General features: G+C 39.3%; 1 protein-coding gene across 12 annotated transcripts in view; it reads right to left on the bottom strand.

Moving 5' to 3' along the window:
- Positions 1 to 17,513, bottom strand: part of LOC131930123 (protein lava lamp) — a 59,002-nt gene that overhangs the window by 28,783 nt on the left and 12,706 nt on the right. For 11 of the 12 annotated variants that reach the window (XM_059286498.1, XM_059286501.1, XM_059286499.1 and 8 more), the window contains 8 exons: positions 15,882 to 16,088; positions 15,276 to 15,455; positions 13,445 to 14,356; positions 11,953 to 12,246; positions 11,245 to 11,556; positions 10,645 to 10,797; positions 9,541 to 9,648; positions 2,454 to 9,184 (listed from right to left, as the gene is read on the bottom strand). In XM_059286498.1, the coding sequence (XP_059142481.1) occupies positions 2,454 to 9,184; positions 9,541 to 9,648; positions 10,645 to 10,797; positions 11,245 to 11,556; positions 11,953 to 12,246; positions 13,445 to 14,356; positions 15,276 to 15,455; positions 15,882 to 16,088 (8,897 nt within the window). The remainder of the gene's footprint in view (positions 1 to 2,453; positions 9,185 to 9,540; positions 9,649 to 10,644; positions 10,798 to 11,244; positions 11,557 to 11,952; positions 12,247 to 13,444; positions 14,357 to 15,275; positions 15,456 to 15,881; positions 16,089 to 17,513) is intronic. The other variant, XM_059286506.1, reaches the window with a different exon arrangement.

The following is a 17,513-nucleotide window of genomic DNA, read 5'->3' as shown; positions in this document are numbered from 1 at the left end:
AGTCATGCTAGGTGCACGGGGCCACTAGATTAGTGCACTCAGTCAATGAGGTCACAAGATTAGTGCACTAAATCAATGGGATCACAGGAGATCAGTGTACTCAATCAATGGGATCACAAGAATAGTGCACTAAATCAATGGGATCACAGGCGATCAGTGCACTAAATCAGTCTAAATCAATGGGATCACAAGATTAGTGCACTAAATCAATGGGATCACAAGATTAGTGCACTAAATCAATGGGATCACAAGATTAGTGCACTAAATCAATGGGATCACAAGATTAGTGCACTAAATCAATGGGATCACAAGATTAGTGCACTAAATCAATGGGATCACAAGATTAGTGCACTAAATCAATGGGATCACAAGATTAGTGCACTAAATCAATGGGATCACAAGATTAGTGCACTAAATCAATGGGATCACAAGATTAGTGCACTAAATCAATGGGATCACAAGATTAGTGCACTAAATAAGATCACAAGATTAATGCACTAAATAAGATCACAAGATTAGTGCACTAAATCAATAAGATCACAAGAGATTAGTGCACTAAATCAATAAGATCACCATAGATTAAGGCACTAAATCAACAGGCGAACGATTAGTGAACTAAACCAACAGGATCACGAGAGAACAGGGCACCAGACTAAAGCAGGACCACTACAGATCAGCATATCAGAGACAAGTTTATTACACATAGGCTACAAGTGGCAGCAAGGAGTTCACTGAGTCAGCTCAGCTCTACTAAGTTCCTGGCCTAATTCGGCGAAAGTGAAAACCTCTAGGTACTGTATAGGCATAGAACACACAAACCATTATGTCCAAAAACAAAACAAAAACGTGTTATTTAATCTGTCCCCGCGTCTACTGCCAAGTCTGAAATATAGAATCACTTGCCCAAAACGGACTGGATAACTAAGACACAATAGAAAGCTTACACAATGTCCAATGTAGCTTACTGTTTCCTAGTTCGTTACATTAAAAATACAGCAACTGGCTAACCAGTCCACAGCACACTGATGCGTCAATGTTTATATCTCTAATTATCTACAAACAAGGTACCTATAATTGGCGTACTTTGTTGTACTAATAGTGTGATGAAACAAAATAGATTTTTTTCCTGAACAGAAAACTAAGATAATAGACACAAACAAAAAACTGGAACTAGTCCATTAACACAGCATGGAGTCATTCATATTTTAGTAGTCTGTGTGTTGCGGGTGGACGAACACATGTTGAGTGAGAGGGGTGACAGTTCAATCAATACCCCAAGGTGGGTAGTTCTATAGACGAGCGCATCAATACAAACAAGGACTGGCCAATCAATGGCGACTATCTCTGATTGGTACAAGGGGTTGGGGGGGGGGGGGGGAGCACGAAGGGAAACAGTATTACATTCTTGTTTTTTTTAGTGCTATCAACAAGAGAAAAAGAAAAAGAGACTAAGAGATTCTATATTTTTAAAATTCTTTATGCTAAAATTTTAGTAGTGATTTAACATTTTTAAAGATTTTTTAAAGTGTAATGAAAATTGGTTATCGTACCTAATCTTGACCAGGTTGAATCAATATTTTAGAAAGCAATTGCTCTTTTAATCATAAGAAAAATCGCAATGGTTGGCGTGTAGTTGGGGGGAGGGGGATGCAGGCTGAGGTTTGAAGCCTTCTTAAACGATCGGTCATTTAGAGAAATGTCACGCATGAGTGATGTGTTGTACTCGCATCACAGCACACAACATTTGGATGTGCTTCTGATACAGATAATCCTTTTATTTAGGCCTAATGGATGCATTTTTTTTAAAGAAATACAATTCTCCGCTAGTCGCATGTGATTCAAAGTACACACCATAGTTAAGTCCAGACACAAATCTTTGTTATTCTAAGATAGACCAGTTGTTTAGGCGGTCACTAGCTACTGAGATGCGATTGTGAAATAGTGGAGTCAGCATTGTTTATATATGATTATTGAATGACAATATTTTTGTATTAACAAATTGTAACAAAAATGAGAAGCAACCAAAGAACGGTTGTGCAAGTAACAGGCCTTGGAGTGTAGCTGTAGAAGTGCTAGAGAAGTTGGTCAAACACGCCGACAATACTGTAACAAAGTTATCTGCTGTTTGAACATTCAGTAATAAATCAAATCAAATATTAAAGCTCAATGCCGAAAGTTTTAAAAGTTTAACTACAGCACTGACAGTGTTGAGTGATTCAACGGGAACCTCATAATCAAAATGTAAATACTGAGGAAATAGAGACCAACTCCTTATCAAAGCCTTATCGAAGCCTGATAACATTTTAAAGAGCTAACCAGTCTTTAATGATCTTCCATACAGCTACCCTCTCAATAACTGCTGACTCACTCATACTTGACTGAAGCACTAGTGACATGACTTCTATACTAGTTTACTACCCAAAAGCCACAAACAAACACACACACAAACTCACCTGAATTTCTGATCATCAGCAGACAAGCCCGAGTCAGACTGCACTGAATCTTCAAGGGACGATAACTTATTGTTCAGATCCTGCTTCTCCATGCTGTCGACTTTCTTGAGTAGAATAACCTCCCTTTGTTGTAGCTGGATCATCTCCTTCTCCTGATCCCCCAGCTGGAGCTTTAAAGCCTCCAGCTCTCTGATCAGTCCTTGTTCTCTCTCACTGACACTCTCTGCCGCCTCTCTCAATCTCTGGATCTGTTGATCATGTCTGATCTGCAACTCTTCTTCATGCTGCTTCAAGTTTTGGATTTCCCTGCACAGTTCCTGTTCTCTCATCTCAAACTGCTGAGTCATTTCTTTCTTCAGCTGCTGCAGCTCTTCCTCTTTGGAAGCTTGTTTGTTTGTGGAGATCTGCTCCAGCTTCATCCTCAGCTCAGTGTTATCTTGTCTGGCTGCGTCCAGCTGACTGTTAAGCTCCCTTGAACGTGCTTGTAACTCTGAGACTTTATCCTCAAGCTCCTCCAGCACTTTTTGCACAGACTCAAGCTCCATATCTTTTTCCTGAAGTTCTTGGTACAACGAAGATTCCTCTAACAGCCTGTCCTGCAGCTCGTTCATCTTCTCTTTCTCCTCTTTATAAAGCTGCTTATACTTCTCCACATTTTCAGCCAGGAATTCGTTCTCCTCCGTCAGGTTTGTGATCTTCCCCTTCAACTCACTGACATCCTCGCTGACGCCAGCTCCAACAGATTCTTCCAGCTTGTCCATCAGCCTGGCCTCTGACTCATGCAGCAGCTCGATCTTGTTCTCCAGGTACTGAACCTTCTGAGACTTCTCCTCAAGTTCTACAAGCAGCTTCTGGTTCTGAGATTCTAGATCTGTACAGTGGAGTGACAGATCATCTGTGGCGAATGTTTGCACGGAGGCTGAGAGTAAACCAACAGTGTCTGTGGAGACACATCTCATGTCTGCAGCCTTGTCCAGCACAGCAGTAGTTGACGTGGCACTTGCTGATACAGACAGGATTGGTTGTTCACTGCCTCCACCACTTTTTAAACTCTGAACTTCTGCCTGTAGCCTGTACTGTGTCTCTTCAAGTTCCATAATTTTATCCATGTACTTCCCTTCAGCATCTTGCAGTACTTCATTCTTCTGCTCTAGGTATTTCAATCTATCAGCAAGATCTTCATGACTAAGTTCCTCTGTCTGTACAGCAACAGAACTAACTTTCCTGTGTTTATACTTGTCCAACTCTGCAAGAAGCATCTGTTCCCTCTCCTCCAAGTCCAGCACCCTGTCCATGAGGCGTGTCTCAGCCTCTTCCACAACTGAGCTCTGTTTCTCAAAGTGATGCAGCCTCTCCACCTCATCCTCCAGCAGCTCGATCTTGTCCTTGTACTCGCTGACACTGCTCTCAAAATCAGACACCTGCTTCATCAAACTCTCTTTCTCTGATTCAAGCTTGGCCACATCCTCATTCAAAATGTTCAGCTTTTTCTCCAGCTCATCTCTGTGGATGAGAGAATCTTCCAGACTTTTGTGCAGACTCTCCATGTCCACTTCATCCTCTCCCCACCTGCTGGCTCTAGAGATGGCGTCATCCCTCTCCTGCTTCACCACACTCAGCTCATCCTTCAGCTCCTGGTTCTCAGCCTCTAGTGGGACTATGACGGTGTTCTCTATGTCAGCTATCTGCTCAAGCAACTGTTTCTCTTTTGATTCAAGCTCAACCACTCTCTCACTCAACTTTTTATCTTTCAGTTCTTTCAAATTCTTTTCTAGCATTTTCAGCTTATCTTCATTAGTTCTATCTTTAGCCCTGAAAGCTTCAATGTCACGTTTCATTTGCTCCATCTTGGACAGAGTTTCCTCATGATGTCCCTCTAAACTAGACACCTCCTTTGACAGTGCTATGTTTTTATTCTCTGTCTCACGTAACTTATCCTCTAAAACAACTTTTTCCTGTTTTAGGTCACAAACTTCTTGAGCCAGTTGAATTATTTTTTCTTCAAGTTGACTTCTGCTATCTTCAGCCTGAGAGTAGGATTTTTCTAACTCTTGAGTTTTCATGTTTTCAGCTTTGAAGAGTTCCACTTTTTCTTCCAGTTCTTTCTTCCTAGCCTCGAGTTGTCTGACTTGTTCCCTGAGGTCCCCAGCTCTGCTCACAGCTTCATCCCTTTCACGTTTTAATTTGGAATTATTTTCTTCCGCCGCAGCTAATCTATTTGTGCAGTCGTTGAAAGTTTCTCGCAATTTGTACAACTTACCAGCCAGGTTTTGATTGGTCTCCTCCAGCTGGTTAAAATGAGATTCATTACTCTGATGATTAGATTCCATTTCCTGCAGCCTTGACCTTAGACCAGCGTTGGCCTGTTCCAGTCCTTGTACAGCAGACACAAGTTCAGCATTGGAAGACTCTAAGTGAACAAGAGCTGTGGACTTGCTTTCTGCATCCTGCCTCACCAGGGTGAGCTGGGTCTCCAGGTGGGAACACTTCTGCACCTCGTGAGATACCTGAGTGCGGAGGTCACCAAGCTCTGAGATGGCCTTGAGATATTTCTCTTCAGATTCTTTCAAATGCTCAACTTTTTTATCACAGTCAGCTGCTGTTTTTGATAAATGCTCCAATTGAGAAACTAAATGTTTATTTGTGTTTTCTAATTCAACAACATGTTTCTGGGATTCTAACAAAGAAATTTCAGAGTTCTTTAAATTGAATTTAACTTCTTTTAAATTTGATTCAGCTTCAACACAAGTGATCCGCGTTGTATCAACCTGCTTCTGCAAGTGGATTACTTCAGACCTGAGTCTCTCACATTCAGCCTTTGCCTCCATGTATTGCTGCTCTAAAGAGCTCAAGCCACTTTGGGAGTCTCTGCAGAATGACTCTTTCTCCTTGAGAGCAGCTTCAACAGTGGAGATCCTGCTGGTAAGTTCTGGAATCAGCTGGCTGTTCTCTGCAAGTTTCTCCTCAGCTCGGATCAGCTTTTCATTCAGTTTTTGACACTTTTCTTCAGAAAACTTGAGACTTTCTTCAGATTTGGCTAACTCTGATTTTGATTCAGTGATCAGCACATCCTTCCCATTAATGTTAAATTTCAATTTTTTTATTTCTTCATCTTTCTTAGCAACTTGACTCTCACAAGACTTCAAGCTCTGCTGACTTGACTTGAGCAATGTTTCTGTCTCCTTCCATTTCTTCTCTAAATCTCTCACATCTTCTTGTAAAGCTACAGCGTGATCAGTCTGTACCTTCAGCTCAGCTTCCAGCTTCTTGCAGCTAGAAGTGACCTGAAGCAGCTGATCCTCAGTGGCCTCAAGCTTGGCTTTCCTCTCCTTACACTCAGACTGTAGAGCAACCAGCTGATCCTTGAGGTGCTTCACCTCGCTGGAGTTGACCTGGTGACCTTTCTGTGATTCCGTGTACGCATGCTGCAGATGCAGGGACTCTACCTTGATTTGATCGTGCTCTTGTTCCAGAGAAAAAAACTCTTCTTTCACTTTCTGACACTCAGCTTCCTTCTCTCTCAGCTTGGTTTTGATTTCATCATTTTCTTTGGTTACCATCTCCAGACGTGACTGCAACTGCTTGAAGTCCTTGTCCCTGTTGATGATGAACTTCTCAGCTTCTTGCACCTGTGTGGTGGCTGCTTCGTAATCGGTTTCAATCCTCTCCAGCTGGCGCTCCAGCTTGTGGCACATCTCCTCCTTCATCTGGATGACCTTCTGTGCCTCCTGGTGCTGGGCGAACCTCTCCTCCAGCTGGTGCTCCAGCTTGTGGCACATCTCCTCCTTCATCTGGATGACCTTCTGTGCCTCCTGGTGCTGGGCGAACCTCTCCTCCAGCTGGTGCTCCAGCTTGTGGCACATCTCCTCCTTCATCTGGATGACCTTCTGTGCCTCCTGGTGCTGGGCGAACCTCTCCTCCAGCTGGCGCTCCAGCTTGTGGCACATCTCCTCCTTCATCTGGATGACCTTCTGTGCCTCCTGGTGCTGGGCGAACCTCTCCTCCAGCTGGCGCTCCAGCTTGTGGCACATCTCCTCCTTCATCTGGATGACCTTCTGTGCCTCCTGGTGCTGGGCGAACCTCTCCTCCAGCTGGTGCTCCAGCTTGTGGCACATCTCCTCCTTCATCTGGATGACCTTCTGTGCCTCCTGGTGCTGGGCGAACCTCTCCTCCAGCTGGTGCTCCAGCTTGTGGCACATCTCCTCCTTCATCTGGATGACCTTCTGTGCCTCCTGGTGCTGGGCGAACCTCTCCTCCAGCTGGTGCTCCAGCTTGTGGCACATCTCCTCCTTCATCTGGATGACCTTCTGTGCCTCCTGGTGCTGGGCGAACCTCTCCTCCAGCTGCATCTCCAGGCTGGCGCACCTGGCCTCCAACTCACGGTACCTGTTCTCAGCCTCCACCAGCTTGAGCTCCACATCGGCAACCTTGACCTTCAGGTGTTTCTGGTCCTGGTCCTTCTCCTCACACAACAGACTCAGTTCTTCATAGTCTGCTGTCATTTTTTTATAAGTCTGGTCCTGCTGTTGGAATTGTTCTTTTTCTTTTAGATTCAAGTTTTTGATTTGTTCTATTTCTTCAAGACATTTCTGTAGTTCACTTCTGGCCTGTGCGAGCTCCAGCTGTTTGGCTGAAATCAGCTGCTGTGAGTTGGACAGCTCTATAGCTTTCTTTTCAACTTCTGTTTGGTTTTCTTTTACATTCTTTTCCATTTCTTTAAGTTCTGACTTGCTGTTTGCTTGTTCCTTGAGTAATTTCTCCAAATTCTCTTCATATTTTTTAGCTTCTAATGATTTCTTTTCAGCTGTTTGTGATGTTTCTGATAATTTTCCCTCCAAGTTTTTAACTTGTGCCTGCAACTCTTCTACTTTTATCCCTAAAGAATCTTTTTCTCTGCAGCATTCTTGAAGCAGTGTTGTCTTCTCCTCCAATTCTCTTGTGATACGTTTCAGCTCTGTCTCTTTCATCTCATGGCTCTGCTGACTCTGTAACAACAAAGATTCACTTTTCTGAATATGCTCCGTAGCTAAGGATTCCTTCTGCTTTCTCTCTTCTCTCAAGTTGTCTAGTTCCCTACGATTTTCATCAATAATTTTATCTTTTTCTTGAGCAATGTTTTTAAGTAGGTTCTCTTTCTGGGAATTCTCAGTGCTCAGCTTGCTGATTTCCGCTTGTGCCCTCTGCAATTCTTGGTCCCTTTCAGAAATAATTTTCTGGAATTTTCTCTCAGTGTCAAGGAGTTTGTCTTTAGTGTCTTGGAAATCAGCCAGTAGGGTCTTGTGGGTGAGCTTCATGTTGCTCAGCTCCAGCCTCTGCTCACTCAACTCTCTGTTCTTCTCTTCAAGCTCCTTCAACTTTTGAACTAGTTCTTGCTTGTGCTTACCCACCTCTTTCCTTAGCTCACTCACCTCCTTCTTTAAGTCACTAACCTCATTCTTTAGCTGACTAACCTCCTTGCTCTCAGACTGGGTTTTGCTGTTCTCCAATGACTCTCTTGTTGCCACTTCTTGCAGTAGCTGTGTATTCAAGAATGTGATTTTCTTATTCATTTCCTGCTCTTTAGAATGACTTTCAGCTTTTATTGAATCCAACTGGCTTTTGAGTTCCTTTTCTTTCCTATCATTTGATTCTTTCATCACATCAATTATTTTATTTTTTTCCTTCAACTGTTTCTCCAGGTCCAACATTTGAACTTTGACCCCAGATTCACTAGATGCTGCCTTTGATTTGAGTTCAGCGCACTCAGCTTCCAGCTCTTTCACACGTTTGACCGCAGCCACCTGCTCCTTCTCCAGCTCCGTGACTCTCCCAGCTTTCAAGTCCAGCTCCTGTTGCAGACTCTGGATCTCCTTCTCGTACTCGCTCTCCTTCTCAATGAAGCTGGACTCAATGTTTCTCATCTTCTCTGCTATATCACCTTTCAGTGCAATCAGTTTGCTCTCAATAGCCAGGACATTGTCCTTCTCGCGGGACACCTCTTTCTCCAGCAGGACAACTTTCTTCTCAGCCTCATCAGCCCTGTGTCTCTCCTTCCTGATGTTCTCTTCCAACATGACAACCTTATTCTCGTGCTCTTTTTCAGCTGCTTGTATGAATGTGACCTCTTCTCTTAAAATATCCATTTCTTTTTCATACCCTGTATCTTTATGCAACAACTCGCTGTTATTTTCTTTGAGTTTTCTTATTTCTGTCTCAGATTCCAACTTTTCTGCAGTCAGCTCCTTATTATTTTCTTCCAGAATTGCAATCTTAGACTGCAAATCATTTTCCTTTTGTGCAAACATTCGCTGTAAAATTGAGATTCGCTGGTTCTTCTCAGATTCTTTGATGGACAACTCCGCTTGTAAAGTTGAGATTTCACTTTGTAGATTGGCCACTTCTTCCTTGTGAGCCGCATCCTTAACCCTCATCTCCTCCTCCTTGTGTCTTAGTTTCGTGCTCATGTCCGAGACCTTTTTCCCATACTCCATCTCAGCCTCGACACGCTTGACATCCAGTAGCTGGGCCTTGCGGACTTTGTCTTCCTTATCAGCCAGCTGTACCTGCAGGTGCTCAGCCTTTTCTTTGGCCGTCTTCAGCTGGTCCATGAGTGAGGAGATCTTGACATACAGGCCATTCTCCTTCTCCGCCTGCTGGGCCATCTTCTCAGACAGCTCTTTCTCAGACTTTTCCAGCTCTCTGATCCTTGCTGCATGTTTCAACTCTTTTTGTTTGAAGCCTTTCATTTCAACCTAAGGAATTATACAAATGTTAAAAGCTATAAGCATAAGAGAAATGAAGTTCAAAGCATTATGAAGAATTTTATACAGATAAATAATAGAATAATGAGAATGTATATTACTGCAAGTGTATGAGAGTTTATTATCTGAAGTTTATTCAGTAACATGAACTCAAAAAATTATTTATGAAATCAAGAGTTACCTCAGCATGGTATCTAGTTAAAAAATTTAAAAAAACATACTTCTACATAATAAACATAAACTACACAATTCTTGAAGAGTTAAAAGCATATACTTCAAGGGTTTAAAGATACATTACCTCAAGGGTTTAAAGATACATTAACATCAAGGGTTAAAAAATACATTACCTCAAGGGTTACAATCTTCCCGCGTAAAGTTCTCTCCATTTCCTGCATTTTTTCCTGCAGGGTCATTTCCTGGTTCTCCATACTCTCTAGCTGGTCCAGCAGGGATTCCTGGAGATTGTACAAGTAACAATTAAATACACAAAGCAGTGGAGAGTGTACAAGTAACAATTAAATACACAAAACAGTAGGGATTCCTGGAGATTGTACAAGTAACAATTAAATACACAAAACAGTGGAGAGTGTACAAGTAACAATTAAATACATAAAACAGTGGAGAGTGTACAAGTAACAATTAAATACATAAAACAGTGGAGAGTGTACAAGTAACAATTAAATACATAAAACAGTGGAGAGTGTACAAGTAACAATTAAATACATAAAACAGTGGAGAGTGTACAAGTAACAATTAAATACATAAAACAGTGGAGAGTGTACAAGTAACAATTAAATACATAAAACAGTGGAGAGTGTACAAGTAACAATTAAATACATAAAACAGCAGGGATTCCTGGTGATTGTACAAGTAACAATTAAATACACAAAACAGCAGGGATTCCTGGAGATTGTACAAGTAACAATTAAATACACAAAACAGAAGGGATTCCTGGAGATCGTACAAGTAACAATTAAATAACTACAATGAACAGACATTGTATTCTGTATATCATCTATAGAATGTTAGAAGCTAGCAGTCATTAAATACTATACAGATCGACTTGATACCTAACTTAATAATTTTATAGAAGCATTTATTAATATTTGTAATTCAACATACAGCATTTACTGATTTAGATTTTCAAATTGTATATCGCAGGATTTATTAAAATATATGTGCTTTACAGAGATGTAACTGACAAAAAATTTCATGCCATAATAGAAATACATTGCTCTATTTCTGGCAAACAAATCCAAGGTTTTCTTTACGATTTATTTATACATTTCAAATACAATACTACCAGATTAAAAATTCAAATGTAAGCTTTTTAAAAATTTCACTAATAAATTTTGATTAGAAAATTTTCCTCAATAGAAAAAGAAGTAGTTACATCTCTAGCACAGAGTTGAAGAATTAGAACATAAAATCTGAAGGCCAAAGGTCTTCACCTGAGATGTTCGCAGCTCTTCTATCTTGCTCTGGTACTTGAGCATCTTTTCCACTGTGACCTCTGAACTCTCATACAGAGCCAGCTTAGCTCTGAGCTCTCTTTCTGTCATCTCCATCTCTGATATTGTTTCACTCAACTTTAACTCATTTTCCTGTCACATACCAAAACAAACAATTGTATTAATAGTGAAACACTATTTGTAAAACAATTTCTAGAGTAAATCAACACAAACAAACAACATACCAGTAATTAAAAAAAAAAAACAATAATAGACAAAAAGATGTACATCAATGCTAAACAAAGTTCTGATAATCCAGGGAGCTGTAAGTGGGTCCAACTTTAGGTGTTGTATCTTTTAGCAAAACCTTAAGATTTACTAGAGCCATACACTAAGGCTGAAAAACTTCACCTTCTACAGCCTTCCCCAAAGCTAAAAACAGAATCTTCCAGAGCTTTCCCATATGGCTGACAACTTAGAACCTTCTAGAACCTTAATCTAAGGCTGAGAACCTTGACCCTTAACCTTACCCTAAGACTGACAACTTAGAACCTTAATCTCACCCTAATGCTGAGAACCTAGAACCTTCTAGAACCTTACCCTAAGACTAACAATCCTCTCCTGTAGCGTCTCAATCTCTGTGTTCTTCTTCTCAGAGACATCACTCAGCTTCCTCTCCAGCTTCCTCAACTTCTCCACCAAAGTTTTCTTCTCTGGGTCTGGCTTAGGCTCCTCCCCATCTCCTTTAAAGCCGTCCACAGAGTCCACTGAGGCCCGAAGTCTGGACTGCGACATGGCCAGCTCGGCGGCCAAAGAGTTTTCTGTTGGCCGGACTGTGTTGATGACAAAATATTCCTGGGCGTCCATCAGCTTGGCTTTAAGGTCTCGGTTCACACCTTCTAACATTTTGACCTGAAAAACAAACAATTTTGTTGAGACATTAAAACAAAAGTGCTGATTGATTCTTACCATAAAAACATACTTGATTTTGTTAAAAACAAATTAACAATGAAAAGAAATATGTTTAATATAATAGCTTTTTACCTTAAAACATTCGTGTTTTATTTTTTAAAAATGAAAACAATGATGCTAGATATACTTAAAGCAAAGATGTGAAAGACTTTAAACATTTAAAATAAAATTGTTGTAAAGGTTATATTTAAAAATATAATGGGAGAAAATCTTAGATCAAAAAGCCTGTCAAATCCCAATTAAATGAAACTGGACTGCCTATTTTACCTCAAATATTTAAATGTATTGTTTAAAAAATTTCTCTCCTCTATGTACCAAGTTTAAAGTAACTCCCACCTTTTCTTCTAACGACTGCGTCCTATTAAAGTCCTCATCAGCTACCCGTCTCCAGTTTTCCCTCAACGTCTCCTCATTCTCCTCCAGCTCCGCTATACGAGCCGACATAGCCTTGTTGTCTGTCTCAAGAAACGTGATCTGGTGCTTGAGTTCCTGAATTTTGTGCACCTCCCTCTGGCAGACATTCTTAGAATCCAGCTTCATCTCCAGTTGGTCCCTCAGATCCTTCTCTATAGCCTCCAGCTCTTCTATCCTCTTCACTGAGGCTGCTTCAGCCTTTTGTAAAAAGTCAACCTGGAAAAAGGAGTGAGTGTGTCCGTAATTTTGAATATGTATTTTCTGACACAAGTGTAATATTTAATTTGAATTTATTTTAATTTTTAATAAAAATGTAATTACAAAATTAAAAAAAATAAATTGGTGGTATTAAATATGTTTTCAAAAAGTTTCCAAAAATAAAATAAATTGTATGCAGAAGAAAAATAATCACTTATTTTTTCTAAATTAGCCCGTAACAGGTTTAAAGATTACATAATCATTCATAACTAAGGACTTACTTGAAGTTAAATTATTAAAACAATTGTTATGTAATGAAAAACAGATTTTAAAAAATTGAATAGTAAAAGATTAGTAGTTGATCATCCAGGCCAATGCTAGTCAAAACAAAAAACATTTCAAGTAAAACAAGAAATAAACCATACATGTGCATCATTGTTTATACAAGTAGGGGAGGTAACCAAGACAGGAGCTACAAGACTCTCCAGGTGCCTGGGTCAAGTCATTAAACAATCCTTCACTAAATACATGGGTGGGATAGTCAAAGAAAAGTTAGCTGAATATGTCTTGTTATTTGCTAAGCTACTGTATTTTTAAATATGTGTGAAAGCAAATAAAATATAAGTATAAAAAACTGTATTCGTTCCACTGAAATTGAGAAGAAAATAGATGATGCAAAAAAATTTTTTTAAATAAAACCATTCATTGTTAGAGAGAGGGGTTAGTGTTGGTGTTATTGACTAATGCAAAGCACAACAAAGCTACACACTCAACTACTGACAGTGATGTTTCCATCTTGATACGCCCTCCCACAGATACACACAAGCAAATATCTAGACAAGCAGTGAACCCTAACCATCTCACTAAATTTCACATTATTTTTCAAATCCCATTAGGAAAAAAAAAGTATGTTACTTTAAATTTTTGCCCAAGGATAGATATTAATTTACCTATGTAAATTACCTTCAGAACTTAGAGGAAATATTATCATGTAATAAAAATGCAAGTCATTTTAAATAGCATGCTATGCTGCACATCAAACAATTAACTTTGATGAGAAACATTTCATTTAATTGAAGTACGAGTGTCAATGAAAGGCATTCAACACATTATCACGGCGTGATCTGTTATATTAAAAAAAGTCATCCAAAGGGCAAGAGGTTTAAAGAAAACAACATGCCAAACTCCAGTGATGAGTATCTCAGCAAACTAGTACCTTATCCCTTAAGGCCTGCTCCATGATGTCCTTATCCAGGATCAGGTCCCGCAACTCATGCCCTGTCCTCTGGAGCTGACGGATGTGTTGCTTGGCTTCAGCATCTCTAGCCAGGAGTTCCTCATATTTCTCTCTAGCAGCCAGCTCGCTAGTCTCAGCGTCGTCAATACTCCCTTCAACAAGCCTCAGCTTCTCTCTCATCTGGCGCTCCGACATCTCCGCCGCGTGAAGCCTCTCCTGGAGATCCTCACAATATTCCTCCAGCTCTGACAACCTGGGGTTCATCTCGTCCTGGCTGTCGTTGAACTCTTCAATCCTCTGCTTCAACTTGTGGGACAGGGCAACGTTTTCCCTCTTCATCAGGTCCAGCTCGGCCTCCAGCCCCCGCACCTTGTCCATCAAAATCTGCTGGTCAGCCTCAGCTTCAGAACTTTTCTCCAGCACTGACTGCTTCAGCTGATCCTTCAAGTTGTAGTTCTCATCTTTCATTTTCTCCAAGTCGTTTTCCAGCACCCTCACTCGGCTTCTCATGTCTCCTGTGTCCCCCACACTTCCTGTCATTGTCTGCAAGTTTTCACAACTTGAAAAACTCCTCATAAAACTTTCCTTGCTCAAACCATCACTCATGTCCATAGAGCTCGGCTCATCCTGGCTGCTCTTTCTACGTTTTGATTGGCTGGGGGATTCGCCACCTCGAGGTTTGGATTTGGATGGTTTTCTGGTTAGAGAAGAGTTAATGGCGGCAGATCTGACGGAATAGTCTTCAGTGTGGGTGGGCTGTGACTTGGTCAGTATGTCCAGCTGTTGTTTGAGGTACTCGTACTGAGTCTTCCAATCTTCCAACTCATCTTGTAAGTGGATACGCTCTTCTATAAGTTTATTTTCTGAATGAATCAGCTTGGTTAGCTCAGCCTGAAACATGAGATTTGTGTCGTGGGACATTAGAATTAAGGACAAATAGGACACAATGTTAGACCTCCAAACTTGAAACATGAGATTTTTGTCGTAGGACATTAGATATAGGATAAAGGTAACGACACAATGTTAGACCTCCAAATTTGTAACACTAGCTTTAAAATAAGACAATTTTAAATGGATAGAAAATAGTAAACTGATATAGAAGACTACAGTTTACTTGAGGGAACATTGACACTAGATGATAAATTATTGTGGCCAAATAAAAATGGAAGAAATATATCCAACAACACAAGTTGTTTTTTTTTCCTGACATTTTAAACTGTAGAAGCAAACATTTTAATATTTTCTTACCATTTACATTGCCAAAAATAAGTTTTAAAGTAATTAATTTTAAAATGTACATTAGACTACAACACAAGGGATGTGAGAACACAGACTAACATAATGGTTTGTGTAATACTGAGGAAATGGATAAAGTGAAACTGTGAAATAGAATAAAAATCATTGCTAAAAAATAAAAAATTAGATTTAAGATGTTAAATAGTGCAAATAATTTAAGACTAAGTTCGGTTGTGTTAGATTGTCTCAAGCTAGTATTAAAAAAGCTTTAATTATATCTAAGCTCTGTGAAGCTGCTTTATTTATCATTGAACAATAAAGACAACATTAGCTACATAATTGAGGACATAATTCATCAATAGTTTTGCAAAAAAAAAAAAAAAAAATTAAATTATATATCATATGTATTTAAACTGAGACATTGTAAGCAAAATATATTCTTATTAAAATATTAAACAACTAAAATTTAAAAACTTATACCAAAAAAAAATGAATAAAATATTGAATTATTCATTACATGCAATAAATGTCCAAAATTAATTTACTGCTTGTAAACAAGGTCTCAAGTTCCTACCTTAAGTTCTAGATTTTCTTGTTTTTCCCTGGCTGCACTAGCAGAAGAAGAGTTATCCACCTTGCCTGGCTTAATTCCCTTTAGTTTCAGTGAATCCAGCAATGAGTTCTTCTCTTCTTGCAGGGAGATAACTTTCATCTGCAGCTCATTGGCCATACTCTCCAGGGAAGCTGCATGTTTCTGATTGAAAGACATATTTACATACCATGTCACCAAATTTTGTACAACAACAGCTTGTAATTCAACATTAAAGATTTTAAAATTATATATCTAGAATCAAGATATTTTCAGCTTAACATCAAGAAAACTAAATTATATTTTTATGTTAAAAATACTGCTAAACTAGCTAAAGCCCAATATTCAGAGAAGTAACAAGCCTTAACTAAATAAAAAAACAGGTGAAAAAAACTATGGTAGTTTTTAAAATGTTGGCAGGAAAAATTAAACTATATTGTTTTTTTTTTAAACTATCCCTGCCCTAATCCAATATCTGGCCCAAAGCCTAGCCATAACCCAGACCGCAAAACTAATACAAGTGATGTCATACTTTTAAAAACCATCGAAATACTGTTTGTTCTGTCTACATTTGTATAGAATGAAAATTACTTTATCTTCATTTTGAATCTTCTCCAACTTTTTAAGAACAGCATCGCCCTCTCTTCCCTTCCCCTTTAAGAGAACAGCTAGTTCTTTGCGCAGGTCATCCATCCTGCCCTCCTCTTGCCTCAACCACTGGCTAGTCTCAGCTAGTTGCTCAGTAAGTTCATGGTAGTCCAAAGGCTGGTCTTGTGTGTTTTCATTGCATGAAGAGTTCTAGAAACAAGGAAGCCAAAATTGTTAATAAAAACAGTACTCATAATTTTTTTCAAAGATTAGTGCTACAATAAACCAGAAAATTACACACATTTTTTAATTTAATTATTTTTAACTAATCATATCATTATACTCAATTTTAGAGAAGGCATTTGCATACTAATGATGTAAAATGATGACTAACTCATGATTGCTGAGGTTTTCTGTAAAACAATTTTTAAATCTTGAAGTTAACCCATTGTTCCCCGTGACTTATTGATATTTATCTGAATGTAAACTAACATATCAAAGCTGGTGTAACTGGAGGCCAGTAACAGATGTTGACATTAAACAACTAGAAATAAAAACACAGGCCAAGATATTATGTGTACGTGTATTGAGTGTGTACAAGAAACAAGTGGTGAAAACAGAACTAGCCATAAAAACACAGGCCAAGATATTATGTGTACGTGTACTGAGTGTGTACAAGTAACAAGTGGTGAAAACAGAACTAGCAATAAAAACACCAGCCAAGACATTGTGTGTATGTGTACTGAGTGTGTACAAGTAACAAGTGGTGAAAACAGAACTAGCAATAAAAACACAAGCCAAGACATTGTGTGTATGTGTACTGAGTGTGTACAAGTAACAAGTGGTGAAAACAGAACTAGCAATAAAAACACAAGCCAAGACATTGTGTGTATGTGTACTGAGTGTGTACAAGTAACAAGTGGTGAAAACAGAACTAGCAATAAAAACACAAGCCAAGACATTATGTGTACGTGTACTGAGTGTGTACAAGTAACAAGTGGTGAAAACAGAACTAGCAATAAAAACACAAGCCAAGACATTGTGTGTATGTGTACTGAGTGTGTACAAGTAACAAGTGGTGAAAACAGAACTAGCAATAAAAACACAAGCCAAGACATTATGTGTACGTGTACTGAGTGTGTACAAGTAACAAGTGGTGAAAACAGAACTAGCAATAAAAACACAAGCCAAGACATTGTGTGAATGTGTACTGAGTGTGTACAAGTAACAAGTGGTGAAAACAGAACTAGCAATAAAAACACAAGCCAAGACATTATGTGTACGTGTACTGAGTGTGTACAAGTAACAAGTGGTGAAAACAGAACTAGCAATAAAAACACAAGCCAAGACATTGTGTGTATGTGTACTGAGTGTGTACAAGTAACAAGTGGTGAAAACAGAACTAGCAATAAAAACACAAGCCAAGACATTGTGTGTATGTGTACTGAGTGTGTACAAGTAACAAGTGGTGAAAACAGAACTAGCAATAAAAACACAAGCCAAGACATTGTGTGTATGTGTACTGAGTGTGTACAAGTAACAAGTGGTGAAAACAAAACTAGCAATAAAAACACAGGCCAAGACATTGTGTGTATGTGTACTGAGTGTGTACAAGTAACAAGTGGTGAAAACAAA

Source organism: Physella acuta, unplaced genomic scaffold (assembly GCF_028476545.2).
Source record: "Physella acuta isolate Inbredline_101_S28 unplaced genomic scaffold, ASM2847654v3 ptg001722l, whole genome shotgun sequence".
Taxonomy (NCBI): Eukaryota; Metazoa; Mollusca; class Gastropoda; family Physidae; genus Physella; species Physella acuta.
Note: the sequence above shows the minus strand (reverse complement) of the source record. Positions and strands in the feature narration are given on the sequence as shown.